This window comes from Hevea brasiliensis, chromosome 8 (genome assembly GCF_030052815.1).
Source record: "Hevea brasiliensis isolate MT/VB/25A 57/8 chromosome 8, ASM3005281v1, whole genome shotgun sequence".
NCBI classification, from domain to species: Eukaryota; Viridiplantae; Streptophyta; class Magnoliopsida; order Malpighiales; family Euphorbiaceae; genus Hevea; species Hevea brasiliensis.
In genome coordinates this window covers 90,169,919-90,185,615 of record NC_079500.1, presented here as the reverse complement: position 1 = coordinate 90,185,615, position 15,697 = coordinate 90,169,919, and the positions used below count along the sequence as shown (strand labels likewise).

The window sequence follows — 15,697 nt, the reverse complement described above, 5'->3', positions numbered from 1 at the left end:
GGCGCCCTTCTGTTAGGACCAAATTCGTAAGGCCTAACCTGGATGCTTGGTAAGGGAAGACCCAGAAAATCAAAAGAAAGGTAAGGAATCTCAGATGAATCTGCGTGCATATGTCTCTGTTTGAGAGAGAGAGAGAGAGAAACATCTGAAATAGATTTTTGTTATTATTCCTCAATGCCCAGTTACAACTTAGCAAGTCCTATTAATATATAAATTCAAGAACATACTCAACTACCTGATAAAAACCAAGATTATTTAATACTCATTTTTTACACCTTCTATACATGTACACTTGATACCTATTTACATACCATAGATATTTTGCTCTTGAAAGGAGTAAGCAACTGTGAATTGCCATTCTGACCTCCTACCTAATATTGTCAAAGTCTCAATTATAGATTACATAGAGAAAGCTGAATATACAGTAAGGATATTAACATAAAGATCTTATTCTGTAGGCCTGAAATTTGGTTTTATTTACAACGATAATCTTTGTAGAAGATAAAGATGAGATGACAAACTTGTGAAAATCACCTTCCATGTTAGCTGTACAAATATTATGTCCTCTTTTTACTGTCTTTCCGCTGCGGCAAAGAAAAAGAGCCTTCGACATTTCTAGTTTAAGTTTGTGAGGCAAATGAGGATGAGGATGACAGTCCTATGCGCCTTTCTGCAAAATGAAGAGAAAAAGATTTAAATGCAATCGATTAACATGTAGATGGGGAAAAAGAGCCTCTCTCTTTTTTCTTTTTTGTTTGCCAAGAGGAACCACAAGAATTCCTTACCTCCTGTGGTGATGAGCTTCTCAACACGAGAAACTATATGTTTACCATAAGTGTACCTCTTCAGGGTGTTTAAGTGGACTTTGATACGAGAAAGAATCAACTCAAGACTCCGATCATCACAGGTCTCAAGAACCTTTTGAACAACATAATTTCCAAATGGATCTTTCATCATGGCCTGCAGTTTGCCATTCCATAAATGTTGGTCATCCAATCAACAACAATAAGGTAGCATAAAAAATCAAGATTTTAACCCTTCAAACCAACAGAGTTACTATAGTTTTAGCTAACATTTAAATGAAAAATGTCTACTGCAATGTATGCACAAGGTAACAAATCTAAGCCCCTTTCATGTAATTGGATTATTACTCGCACATATTCAATTGCCCAAGTCAAATTTTATACTAGGCACTACCAGACACTTTCCACAAATAGAACTTTACTGAGATTATTTTGCAAACAAAACAAGTTTGATAAACAATAAAATGCAAAACAACCAAGCGAACCAACATATCCCATCTTTTTCCCTCTTTTTTTTTTTTTTTTTTTTTTTTTTTTTTCTGTTAGCTGGGGAGGAGGGTGAAAGAGCAGGTTAACATTGATGAAGAACACTACCAAATGCATGCAACACTATCATGTGTCATCTCATCACTGGCCATAAAATAGTTAAAAGAGATCGTGAAACCATTCCCCTGCACATAAACTAACTAAATAAATAGTTATTTGCATGAAGTCAAGGATGGCATAGACCTGCAAGGGCTCATTTTCATCAGTGGAACCAAGCATCTCATTCACTAAAATTTGACGCTCCTCAGGACCACCAAAAGTTAGGCACTTCTCCACAACATTAGAAGCAAATTTCTGCTGACTCATATTTACAATTTGTCCTGCAAGCTTGCTAATGATAACAGATCGTTCACGCGGTTTGCCATGTTCAAGGACATGCTAAGGAGCAGAAGCATAAACATCAGCACAGTCATATTGTAATCCAATAATGCATGAATAAAACTTATAAAGAAGGACAACTCTGCAAAATATAGAAAATATAACTCTGAATTCTTAAAGTACTAAAATGATTTAATAAAAATCATAATGATGATACTTAAAAATGAAACCTAGAAAGATTTAAAAAAAAAAAAAAGAAAAAAAAAGAAAAGAAAAGTTGCCTCAAACCTCACACACTCGTTAAAAAACAATCCAATGACAAGACGAAACTTGATCATTAAATTATATAAGTCCTGGGGTGCAGAGCAGTGGAATAAATAATGAACACAAATTCAATGAAGAGTTAGAAATTTCCATAGGAAAGAAAATATATTCCTTTATGTTGATAATGTCAAAAATCTTAGTTAATTATAGCATTCCAGAGATACTTGATACTTCCAGTCAAGCTGAATGGTATTGGATACAAGAATATATACAGTCACATTTGCACATCAAAACCTACTAATTACTGAAGTATAAAGACATATGGCAGTCATCAAGGAGGGCAACGAGAGTACCAGACCACAACAATTGCCCAAGGGCAAAATGAAGGGAACTAGTATTACAGCAAAAGAGCATGAAAATTTTTCACTGGTATAAAACATTGCACATGAAGCATCAGATTGAAATATATTGGACTGAAAAATATGTTTGGAATTTGGATAGATATGCATCCAATAATAGAATGCTAATGCCGGGTAAATGTCGATATGGTATATTTGTTCTTCTACATGGGCAGGCAGGATTCATTTGAAATGTATAATCTCCCCTCAATATTCAATTATGAAACTGACTTGAAACAGCATGCTTTTGCAGAACTGCCTGATCTTAACAGACGCTAAAACTTTTTGGACAAACAAACTGCCATTGAATATATATATATTTTTTATTATTCTAGTATTCTATATTGTATAACTTCATTTGCCCAAGGAAATCATTCATCAATGTTCTTGAAACTTTTTGCTCACCAAGAAAAATAAATATAGAGTAGGACTGCCTGATCTTGAAACAGCATGCTTTTGCAGATCTGCCTGATCTTAACCGACGCTAAAGCTTTTTGGACAAACAAACTGCCATTGAATATATATATATATATTTTTATTCTTCTAGTATTCTATATTGTATAACTTCATTTGCCCAAGGAAATCATTCATCAATGTTCTTGAAACCTTTTGCTCACCAAGAAAAATAAATATAGAGTAGGAGATAGCATTATACTAGTAAAGCTAGTACTAGAAGGAGAAATAATAAATGTAGTTAGTGCTTATGCCCCACAAATAGGACTAGACAGTGAAAGTAAATAAATGTTTTGAGAAGATATGGATGATCTAATACAAAGCATACCGAATAAAGATAATGTTTTCATCGGTGGAGATTTGAATGGACATGTAGGAAGTGATAGGCAAGGTTATGAGAATGTTCATGGAGATTTTGGTTTTGGCAGCCGAAATGAGGAGGGAAAAAGTATCCTGGATTTTGCTATGGCATACGACCTAATACTAGCAAATACCTACTTCATAAAAGAGAGTCACGTTTAGTGACTTTTAAAAGTGGGCAACATAAAAGCCAAATTGACTTCCTCTTAACTAGGAAGACAAATAGAGTTCTATGCAAGGATTGCAAGGTCATTCCAGGAAAAGCTTTAACAAGTTAATATCGGTTAGTGGTCTTGGATATCAAGTTTAGGAACAATTCAAGTAAGGTTAGAAGAAATAGTGTAGTTCGAACAAAGTGGTGAGAGTTCAAAGGAGTAAAGCAAGTGAAGTTCAAAAATGAGCTTCTCGAGTCTGATGCATGGAAGCTGGATGTGGAGGCCAATGGTATGTGGATACAGATGACATCAAAGATTAGAGAAGTAGCTAAAAAAGTACTTGGAGAGTCTAGAGGACATGGACTACCATCAAAAGAGAGATGATGGTGGAATGAGGAAGTACAAAAGTCAGTGAAGAGAAAAACGAAATGGTATAAGAAATTACCTAAGTGTGATAATAATGAGGCATATGAACCAGTGTTATTAAAGGCGTGGGAGGCGCCCAAGAGAGGCGAGAGGTGTGGCGAGGCGCCCCTCTGCCGCCTCGACTGGGTCGCCCCTCTTGGCACCTCCAGAGTCGACGCCTCATGCCGGCGAGGCGAGAAACCAAGCAGGCAGGCGAGAGGCGTCACCTCTTTAAAACAGAGCAGAATCCCTTTTTTTTTTTTTTAAAGAAAAAAATATAAAACCCTACACACTTATCTGTTGCCGACAGAGAAAAGGAAGACAGTGTCGCCTCCACCTCCAGAGCTGCGAGTCTAGGTATGTCTGTCTGTCTGTCTGTCTGTCTCTCTCTCTCTCTCTCTCTCTCTCTCTCTCTCTCCTCTGTTTCTGCTATCTTCTTCCTCCTCTGTCATCCTATCTTCCTCCCTCTCTTGCACTTTTCTTTGGAAAACGCAACAGCACTGCAAATTTTTTTTTTCCTTTCCTTCTCCTCCTTCTTCTTCTCCTTCTTCCTGGTTGGGTTCTTCGGTTCTTCCTACCTTGTTATGCTGTCGGTGTACTGCCCTCTCTTTTTTTTTTTTTTCTTTCCTTCTCCTTCTTTGTGCTTGGTTTTATTAATAAGTTAATTACTTGCTATTAATTTAATTATTTAACCTTTTATTTTTATTAATTAATTATTTAAATTTTATAGATATTGTTAAATTAATTATTTTACTTGTTAATTATTTAATTATTTAACATGGATATTGTTAAATTAATTATTTTACTTATTGATTGTTTGATTATTTAATATGGGTATTGTTAATTTATGGTAATTAATTTACTTTTTACTTATTATTCTTGTTAATTTGATTAATTTTGCTTTTTAGCTTGTTAATTAGACATTACTTCTCATTAGTTGTTTATTTTATATAGTAATTATTATTCTATTGTTAATGTGATTATTTCACTTTTTGTTCTTATTAATTTATTGTTTAATTAATATGAGTATTGTCAATTTGTTTGTAATTAATTTACTTTTTAATAGTTATTCTTGTTAATTTAATTAGTTTTACTTTTTTTTTTTTGTTAATTAGTTGTTCATTTTATATAGGAATTATTAATTTATTATTAATTTGATTATTTTACTTTTTGTTTTTGTTAATTAATTGTTTAATTTATAGGCATTGTTATAAGCGCGCGCGCGCACACACAGCCTTAGTATCGCCTTTCGCCTTGATAACACTAATATGAACAGTACAATATAGCAAAGAAAGAGGCAAAAAAAGCAGTTAGTCAAGCAAGAGCGCAGACATTTGAAAAGTTATATGAGAGATTTGGAACAAAAGAAGAGAGAAAGATATTTATAGATTAGTAAGGAGGAGAGAAAAGAAATGTCAAGATCTCAATCAAGTTAGGTGCATTGAGGATAAAGAAGGAAAAATATTAGTAAAAGATGAGGACATTAAAGAAAGATGAAAAAATTATTTTGATGATCTCTTTAACAATAGTCAAAGTGGTAATAGCGTGAATATAGACTACAGAGCAATAGAAAAGAATGTGAATTATACTAGAAAGATTAGATCTTTATAAATAAAGGAAGCACTTAAATGAAAGTGGGTAAAGCCTGTGGACCTGATATAATACCAATTGAAGTGTGGAAGTGTTTGGGAGATATGAAAGTGGCATGGTTAACTAAATTGTTTAATAAGATTTTAAACTCAAAGAAAATGCCTGATGAATGGAGGATGAGTAGTTTAGTACCTATTTTTTTAAAAAAAAGGAGACATACAGAGTTGCTCAAACTATAGGGGAATTAAACTCATGAGCCATACTATGAAGTTGTAGGAGAGAATTGTGGAACATCGACTACTTAATGGAGAAATATAGAGATGTGAAGAAAGATCTGCACATGGTTTTTATCGATTTGGAGAAGGCTTATGATAGTGTTTTAAGAGATGTCTTATGGAGAGTGTTAGAAGAAAAGAGGGTATCTATTAGGTACATACAAGTGTTAAAAGATATGTATGAAGGAGCAACTACTATTATGCGCACAGAGGAGAGGACACAAGAGATTTTTCTATTTCAATTGGATTACACCAAGGTTCAGCTGTAAGCCCTTACCTTTTTACATTAGTTTTAGATGAATTGACGAAACATATACAAGAGAGTATCCCTTGGTGCATGATGTTTACAGATGATATAGTTCTAATAGATGAGATGCGATAAGGAATCAATAGAAAGCTAGAGCTTTGGAGAAGTACTCTAGAGTCAAAGAGTTTTAAGTTAAGTAGAACGAAAACAGAATACATACATTGCAAGTTCAGTGAAGGCCGAATTGATGATAGGGAAGAAGTTAATTTGGATGGAGTGGTACTTCCCTAAAGTAATCACTTTAAATATCTAGGCTCAATCCTTCAAGTAGATGGGGGATGTGAGGAGGATATTAGTCATAGAATTAAAGCCGGATGGTTGAAGTGAAAAAGGGCCACGAGAGTTTTATGTGATCGCAAGATTCCCAATAAGTTGAAAGAAAAATTTTACCGTACAACCATACAACCAGCCATGTCATATGTTAGTGAGTGTTGAGCACTGAAGGAGTCATATGTGTCTAAGATAAGAGTTGCGGAGATAAGAATGTTAAGGTGGATGAGTGGTCATACTAGACTAGATAAAGTCCGTAATGAGAGTATTAGAGAAAAGGTAGGAGTGGAGCCAATTAAGGATAAGTTGAGACAAGAGAGATTGAGGTGGTTTGGTCATGTGAAGGGTAGACATACGGAGGCTCCAGTTAGACAAGTAGAGCACGTTAGGTTAAATGATAGAAAGAAAAGAAGGGATAGATCTAAACTGACTTGGAGGAGAATAGTACAACATGAACTTGAAGTATTACACATTTCTGAGGGGAGCAAGAGAATCCATATAGCCGACCCCAAATTCTTAAGATAAAGGTTTAGTTGAGTTGAGTTGAGTTATTATATCTTAAAACTAATATAATGGCAAAACATCAAAGCCAATATGAAACCAACAAAAATACTTGCAAATTCTAGACTGAAGCATGCAATATCATAGCTTATAAGCATTTCAACTATTTACCAAAATCAAGCACTTTAACAGATACAAGTTAAAAGATTGAAAAATAAAATAAAAAATTCAAGAGGTTAGATAAAACAAGGGGAGGTCAATAAAATGAATCAATAACATGATGTGTTCATGAAGTCAGTTTGAATATGGACAAATTATTGCTCAGATTTTTGCCTCTTTAATGAAAATTCCCTCTTACTTAAAGTTGTAGCAGTATTTTGGTCATTACTCAATAGCATGTAGTATTGCATCAACCAGCCATTTCCGCACCACAAGTTCTAAAGATCTAATTCCCCCATCAAATACATGTGTAGGAGCAAATCTTAGAGAAGCCTTCAATACCTGAATAACATAATTCCCATATTGATCTTGTGCCAGAATGCAAACAGATAGCATAATTTCCTCCATAATAATTTCCTGTGTATTCATGTTCTTACAGTGTTCCAGGACCCTCTGTTGGCATCAAAAGAAATTATTGACAACTCAAGAATGTCATACATCGCCACCAAGAAGGTATGCAGAAGCAATATATTTCAACCTGAATAACGCGACAGCCATAAGGATGGGTGGAAAGTGCCACAACTTGCCCATAGAAAGCTGAGATAATGAACTGAATTTGATCTTCAGGTACACACTCTATGCACTTCTGAATAACATGATTACCGTTCTGATCACGAACGCATTTCATGACCGAACCATCAAGCTCTGCCACCATCTGAGTTTGCTGATCCACATCAACTACCTCCAAGGCCTGTGATCATTTCTACAGTATTTATAGCTTTCCACAGCCAAAATAAATAGAAGCAATAATGATCATCCCATAAGATTGTGACACATTTCATACCATTATCAAACAATTCTATTTTTTATTTTTTTATCTTTCATGTTATGATAAGAAGCCAGCATATATTGAAAGTAAAAAAGGATAAAAGGGTTCACAGATGTATAATAAGTCTCCTCAATCATATTACTCGAACAAGTCCGCATACCAAATTATTACCATAACATTGCATATAAAGGATAGGTGTACTAGTCATCTGAAAACAATTTTTAGAAGTTTCTTATGGCGATCAAGCAGAAAGCTTCATTACAAACAATTAGTCATCTGAAAACAATTTTTAGAAGTTTCTTACAGTGATAAAGCAGAAAGCTTCATTACAATCAATTGTAGATGCATGGAAAAACTACACATGGGACTAACAGCATGTCATTGGTGACTTCCTGGTGATAAACTATGCATTTATAGAAGTTGAGGGAGAGTGGCTCCACTAAAGCATCCAAAGAAGGATAAAGGATAAATGGATAAGAATAATCGTCGATTAAAACTATATGAAACTAGATATTCTTGGAAGGAGCCCTCCTGATCAAAGGGAGATGCTACCATATGCAAAAATAGATTTTAATTGGTAGGAAGCATTAATGATATTCACACAGGAAAGAAGAGGAAAACATCAAAGCAAACACAAGATGTCAAGCAAAACCCCTGGAAGTATTTGCCTAGAACACAAAAACAAGCATATATGCTTATGCATGTGCATGAGTTTATACTTGATCATAATGCCAAGAGTTTGGAAAAAGCACCTTCTGAATCACTCTGCACCCATACATCTGAAGGCTGAGAGGTAAAACATGACCAGTAAGCTGACTGGCTAACTCTGTTCTTTGACTTTCTGTACCATGCTCAAAAAGCTGCACTCAAACACAAGTTAATAAATAATTGGGATGTGATTGTGATGAACGACTGGGTATTTCAAACTAAGGAGTATAATACTTTCTGTATGACGTAATTTCCAAACACATCAGTCATCAGGGTGCGCGCATGAGGGATAATTTCGGGGAATATCTTGTTCTTTTCTTCAACAGTAGCAGTTTCAAGTTTCTGTTGAATAAAACGACTCCCATACTGATCCGTACTGCATCATGAAAGTATGTTAAGCTGAATACTGCAATTGCTTTATGAGTGAAACAAACACCAAAGCAAGCATTTGATGATACCTGAATTCAACAACATGATCAACAATGTCAGAGAGTTCAAAAGACCTGGATTTGTTGTTCTTGAACTCATCTAATAACGATGACACATATATTCTTTCCATGTTGTTGCCAACATCAGAGTTCCATGACCCAATGGATCCTCCCATTGAGTTTCTCACCATAGAAGTAAAGTGTGCAACTCGCTCATCCTGAAAATTTCCAGATCCAGCAGAAGGAAGCACAGAGTTTGCCATTGAATTCCCCAGATATGGGCCATATGGCATGCCGAGACCATATGGTGAATTCCTATGGTAACCCTGATTCAAACTGCCAGACTTAACCAGTGCAGGCTCATATTGTTGTTTTTGTTGAGCAAGCAATGCTTCAAGGTATGCTTTCTGAATCCCATCCAAGTCTCCATGTGAAGTGGCAAAAAGGTTTCTAACCTGGGGATCATTTGTATGCGTTGCATAATCAGAAGTTCTTCGCAAGTTCTGAATATAAAGCGAGTCCATAACCGGAGAATGAGGATCAAGCCCTGCTTGGTTTCCTGCTCTATTCAAACTGTGCTCAATTCCATAACCACCTAAAGCTGAACCTGAAGTAAAAAAGAGAATGTAAAACCATTGACATACATACGAGTTTCAGCAAAGCTTACAAAAGAAACAACTTAGCTAACCTGCATCAAGATGGTTTTTGAGCGCTGTATCCCGCTTCTGATTGATGGGGTAGGCACCAGGTACGTGGCTGACAAAATCCATACTAACAGTATTTGCATTTTGCTGATGACCATTTGATCTTTCCAAACCTCCAATGCCTGAGGAATTCACTTTTGAGTGAAGATTTGCAAAAGAAGAAGTTCTTTTGGGAATACTAACCTCCCCGTGAGAATTAAACTCAGAAGTGTCCAGGTTTGGCAGGACCCTGTTTTTCCTTGCTACATCAATGTAGTTGGTAGAAAATGCGAGATTTTCTGCATTGGATTTTTCTATGAGTTGTTGCTGCAGACGATTATGACCACTGGATGTATTGAAAAGAAAATCCTGCTGCTTGGTCAGATCTACAAGACTATCCTGCTCTGCATGCCTAATCTTTGATAGGTTTAAACCAGACAAAGTAGCCACAATCTCACCAAGCTCAGTTATGCCAGAAGAATGACCATTTGGGGCAGTAGGGCCAACAATATTCTTTTTCTCAAGATGGCCAACTCTGCTCCCCACAGGAGGAAGACCAGAACTAGGAGACCTCCCAACTAACTGCTGTTCAGGTGTTGTACTTCTTGACAGTGAAGAACTGAGTGCAGATGGGAAAGAATGAGAAACAGCTGTTCCATGGCTTTGAACTCCTACCAAGCCAGGAGAAGCAGATCCAGAACGTAAGCCCTCTAAGGACTCCAATCCACCACATAACCCAGGTTGATGATCACATATCCCAGTTGCGCCCAGGAGATCACCAAAAGCATTATGACTGGCTGGGCGTGATAGGTGGCCTGATAAAGAAGCAGGTCTATCAAGTCCTTCCTGCAAACCATACTAATGTCAGTTGTCAACCATCACAGAAAAGAAAGAACAAAAATGTACCTAATACTTTGTTAATCATTCATGTCAAATTACATTTTCACAGTAGAAGTGGGCAACAGTCAAGTGCTCTTAGTATAATGATTAAAAAATGATGTGGATGATTTATATGAAAGTCATACATCCATTACTTTTTTGAACAACTGAAATTCAGATATTAGAACTGCATTAAATGAAATATTAAAGACACAAGGGGCAGTAAGGTACAAAGGGATCTTGGATTCCAGGAAAATTTGCAAGAGTGAGGCACATATATGTAAAAAAAAATCACAAATCATTTGGTTGAGAGTAAGTATTCATAATAAAATCAAAATACTAGCTTGAGAATAACCAACGTCTAAACTCTAAATATAAGTAGAACAAACATTAAAAAAAAGGGACCAAAGATCCATAAAAACTTGCAAACACTAGCATTAAAGCAACCAATGCTAATGTTTTTGTCAATTTGTACCTTAATGAGGTGGGTAAACGATGGAAAGAGGAGCATTGGTGGTGGCTACCGAGGGGTGGTTGTTTGGTCAATTTCAGGCTACTATTTGGCATGTTGACTCTGAATTCTGGCATATCAGGAAGCCGTGATTCTAGTGGTGGTGATCTTCACCAGCAAACCTAAGACAGCAGAGGAGGCTAAGGAGGTGCTCTTGCCTTGGACCTGGAAAGGGGCGTGCACCTAAGGCAACAAAGTGCAAGCCTCTGTGATGACACCCACTTAATCCCTATAGAGGCAAACGCCCTAGGACCTGGTGCACCTTTAACAACTTCAAAATTGGTCAAGAATCTCCAATCTCTGGTGTTGATCCTCACCAGCAAACCTAAGACAACAGAGGAGGCTAAGGAGGTGCTCTTGCCTTGGACCTGGAAAGGGGCATCCACCTAAGGCAACAAAGTGCAAGCCTCTGTGATGACACCCACTTAATCCCTATAGAGGCAAAGGCCCTAGGACCTCGTGCACATTTAACAACTTCTAAATTGGTCAAGAATCTCCAATCTATGGCCACTTCTCTATAATATGAATTGCAACTCTATTCTATTGATTTTGTCTCAATAATAGGCTCGCAATTTACCTTATAGAGGAGCTAATAGATGGGCTATTAGATCATTACATACTAGAAACAAGACCTAATAGATAAGCAAAGCTGATTTTAACAGTCAGCATAGCTCCTTTGGAAAGTATAGCCCATAGATATGGATCATAATGCCACTAATTTTATGAAATACAAGATGCTCCATTACACATCCATTACAAAAAGGAACCCCCAGCAGGGCAGGGAACAATGGCGTGGTTTTCATATCAAGGCAGCAATCACTAAACTATATACGACAGCCACACCATGTGTAAGATGGCATCAAATCACAACAACCAAACTTAAAAACAGTGATGCCAGAACCAGCCACAATCCCCATCTTCCCTCTCAAAACAGTTGAATAATTTCACTAAATTGAACAACACTACAATGAACCAACTGTTAACATTTAAGAATAAGAAGAAGAAAAAGAAAGATAGGGAAGAAAGGAAGAGAGGGAAAGAACAAACACAATAAAGAAAGATAGGGAAGAAAGGAAGTGAGGGAAAGAACAAACACAATTACATATTTATATATATAAATCTCCTATAACTACTCTACTTAATTAGGAATACAAAATCATATATATTTAGGAATATAAAACCTATACTAAATAGGAATATATAAATCCATATTGACTTTCCATAACACTCCTTAAAATGGAATCTTATCAATTCCAACACTCCCCCTTGATGAGATTCTCATTGAAGCCAATAACCTCCTCACAACACAGCACAAGGACTTGATAACCAACTTGTTACGAAACTTCCCTTAGATCACTACAACAGGTCCAACAATCCCTCAGGTTCAATAACACAAAGTAACAGTATCGTACCGAATTCAGAAACACCTATATGAAGGTACAAACACAAAAGACAAACCCTCTCCAAAGGCAATGCCGGTGAGGAAATATTAACACAAAGCAACTCACAGGGTTGTATTTCCTCTACAAAGGCAATGCCAACAAGAGAAAGTGAGACGCCAGTGACCATGAGACACGCATCCATGCTCCGGCACATAGGAAGGTGCTAGAAAACTAATGTGGCGCATGGAGGCTACTCTCCGAGAATCCAATGATTGGACTTTCTGGGTAGGCCGATCAGCAGCCAAGCAGCCATCCAAGGGGGGGAGATGAGAAGGAAAAGTCACTCTACAAGGGTGAACAAAAATCTTCAGTAGGTTTTTAGTTCAAAATAGGAAAAAGAAAACAAATTTCTAGAAAAGGGTCTCAAATTTTGGCTCTGATACCATGTTAAGATTTAAGAATAAGAAGAAAAAAAAAAAAAAAGAAAGGGAGAAAAAGAAGAGAAGGAAAGAACCACAAAGGGCTACATCTTCTTATTATTTCTATAAAATAAAATATTACATATTTATATATATAAATCTCCTACAATTACTCAATTAGGAATACAAATTATATCTATTTAGGAATATAAACCCTATACTAATTAGGAATATATAGATCCGTATCGACTTTCCATACCACCAACAATCAATCCAGGAAATTTCACCACATTCTCATTACAAAACGTACAATTTGGGTAAATTCTTATCACAAGAGGATTAACTTCCTACAAACTAAGAATCTTTTGATTGAAATACACTATGAAGCTGCATAGAATAGTTTTTCATTTGCAATCTGGGATATTAGCAAGTGATTTCGTACTGCAATTATTTTGGCTTTTGAGAGAGAAGCACATAGAGCATGCAAAAGAATAAGCATGTTGGTCATTAACGTATCTATTAACATGGCAAGGAAGAGTCACATCACTTGCTCAAAACCACAAAATCCAATCTATCCACCAAGCAAAATAGACCAAATACTTATTGAAGTTTTCTAGTAATCACCCAAAGTAACAAAATTATCAATATTCCAACATATTAAAAGAGGATAACGCTACACAAATCTAATAATAACAGATACATTATAAAGAATCCTCACACCATGCAATCTAGAAAAATTCAAGCAAAGTACCATTAAAGGCTATATGTTACCTGAAGAATGTCAGCAAAACTCTTCCTCCTCCCACCAAGCCCAACACCCTGCAATCCAGTTAAACCACCTGAGCACCTATCAAGCCACTCGGCTGAGTTCTGCATAGAGAAATTATTTCTATTGGCATTCTTTAAATCCATCAAATCATTCTCCAGCTTCTGTACAGAATTTCCTGGCTGCGTCGAAAAAAGTGATGAACCATTGCCCTCATCAACCAACTTCTTCCTCCTCAAGTCCCCAGTGCCTCCACGCAAAGACCCACCAGCCTGAAACCTTTGAGCAACACGCCAATCCTCTTTTGACAGCAATGGTGGGGGTAGTCTCGGATTTATGCTATGATGAGAATAATAATATGAAAGATATGCTGGATGTGTGCGAATCTCATCATCAGTCAGAACTAAATTATTACTGCTACTATTCCTAATGCTACTAATATTACTAAAATGGGAGTCCTTAAAAAGACTACCCACGGCACTTAATGATCCCTCAACAGTTGGTGGAGCACTGCCACTCCTAAATATATTGAGATCCTTTTCTCGATCAACTAAATGCTGATTCTGCTGTGCTTGCAGTATCAACTCTAGCTCACTCTGCAAACTATCTTCTAAATTACCATTGGGCCCTTGCAGATGATCATCTAGGCTCAGTCGCATATCTATGTTGCTCCCAGTGACCATCTTTGAAACTGCAATTCGCTCCTGGCAACGAAAAAACAAAACAAAGAATACAATAAATAAGAAATTTAAAAAATTAAAAAATTAAAAAAAAAAACTTCGATAGTAATTTTCTGTTAGATTGCATTTATGAAATTGGTTCAGAAAAAATTGAAGTAAAAAATCTCTCATTCATGTACTGCTAGTTCCCACAAACTTCAAAATCTAAACTAGGAGATTTTCGAAATTAATCAAAGTTGAGTGTTAGCATAAAATTCTTGGCTGCAAACAACTTATAAATTAACATAATAAGAAAAATTGCAAATTTGTCATCAGCATACTGACATGCAAATATAAATCTATAGGTAATGAAAACAACATGCATATAAAAGCTAGCTCCTCCACTTCCCCACAACAAAATGACAGACATTTTAAAAAATAAAATAAAAAAAACAACTTATCTTAGTTTGTAGAAAATTATATACCAAATAAAATAAACGCAACTAGTTCAATTAGGGGACTTCACAATTCTCGTGTTTTACATACTTCCTCTTATTTTCTTTCATTTTCTTAGCAACCAAACAGCACTTAAAACAAATCATCAAAATCAAACCATCAAATCACAAAATTCGTAGACAAGGATTCAATACCTTCTACACCAATCTCCACATCAACTCGTCCAAAGCACAAAATAATCAATCGGAATCAAAAGCTGAAAATCCGAAAAGAATTTTTTTTTTGTTTTTCTTTTAAAAAAAAAAAGAGAATTCAGTACATGTAAAAGTCCACATATAACAAAGTTACAGATTAAAAAAAACTAATAAGAAAAGGCAAAAACACAAATGGCTAAGAATTAAGCGAGACTCACAGAAAGGTTGATCAAACGGCGTCGTGTCAGCAATGGAGAGGAGCTGCTTCAAACTAAAAATCAATGCACGTAAAACTTATAATAATTTTTTATAAAATGAAATCCTTGAACAGCAATTAAGATAGCAAAAAAAAAGTTCTGATCGTAGATAGAGTGAGAATTAAGAACAGATTTCCAAGAATCGGAAAAGAGAGAGAGAATTTACAGAGCGAACATGGAGGACGGAGACTATTGGAAACGGTCACTGCTTGCGCTTTTTTTTTTTTTTTTTTAATTATATAGAGATACATTTGGAATATATTTAAAAAAAAAAAAAAGATACGTTTGGAACAAAGGAGAGGTGATCTGGACCGTTGGATGGAGAGTCGGTGGTGATGAATGGTAGTTATGTGGAGTGCATGAGCATAATGTTATTGTGATATATTCGTATGGACCAATGAATAAAAATAAAGGTATAAATTTTCAATCCCCAAATGTTGCAAAGAGTTACTCACCTTTATTTTTAATTATATTTCATTTAATACTTAAATTTAATATAAGTATAACTATTTAATTCTATTTAATACTATAATTAGTAACTTATACAAATTTAGATGTGAATATTAATGTTGACTTGTATTAAGATTTTTTTAATATTATTATTAAAATTATTATTAAAAAAATTATTTTTTTAATATATTAATAAGAGGATATTAAAAAATAATTTAAAATTAAATTTAATAAATTTTAATTATAAAATTATTAAAATAATAAAATAATTT

General features: G+C 35.4%; 1 protein-coding gene across 4 annotated transcripts; it reads right to left on the bottom strand.

The window, feature by feature from the left end:
* Positions 1–236: 236 nt before the first annotated feature.
* LOC110657584 (pumilio homolog 4) lies at positions 237–15,216 on the bottom strand. Of its 4 annotated transcripts, XM_021814827.2 has the most exons (13): positions 15,142–15,180; positions 14,937–14,989; positions 14,719–14,814; positions 13,415–14,113; positions 9,458–10,298; positions 8,800–9,376; positions 8,576–8,717; positions 8,386–8,493; positions 7,343–7,555; positions 7,147–7,257; positions 1,533–1,727; positions 786–960; positions 237–670 (listed from the first exon to the last, which is right to left on the bottom strand). In XM_021814827.2, the coding sequence occupies exons 4-13, from the start codon at positions 14,090–14,092 to the stop codon at positions 621–623; spliced, it is 3,090 nt and encodes a 1,029-aa protein (XP_021670519.2). In that variant the 5' UTR covers positions 14,093–14,113; positions 14,719–14,814; positions 14,937–14,989; positions 15,142–15,180; the 3' UTR covers positions 237–620. The 4 variants fall into 4 exon arrangements, with proteins under 4 accessions (XP_021670519.2, XP_021670521.2, XP_021670518.2 ...); XM_021814829.2 differs by lacking the exon at positions 14,719–14,814 and having other exon boundaries at positions 15,142–15,216; XM_021814826.2 differs by having other exon boundaries at positions 14,937–15,203.
* Positions 15,217–15,697: the final 481 nt, after the last annotated feature.

Excerpts from the sequence above, each read along its gene's own strand:
- LOC110657584 (XM_021814829.2), bottom strand. The coding sequence starts at position 14,092 with ATGGTCACTGGGAGCAACATAGATATGCGACTGAGCCTAGATGATCAT. Across the intron at positions 1,728-7,146 it reads ATGGGAATTATGTTATTCAG|CATGTCCTTGAACATGGCAA; the intron begins GTATTGAAGGCT and ends TCTGCTCCTTAG. Across the intron at positions 961-1,532 it reads ATGAAAATGAGCCCTTGCAG|GCCATGATGAAAGATCCATT; the intron begins GTCTATGCCATC and ends GGCAAACTGCAG.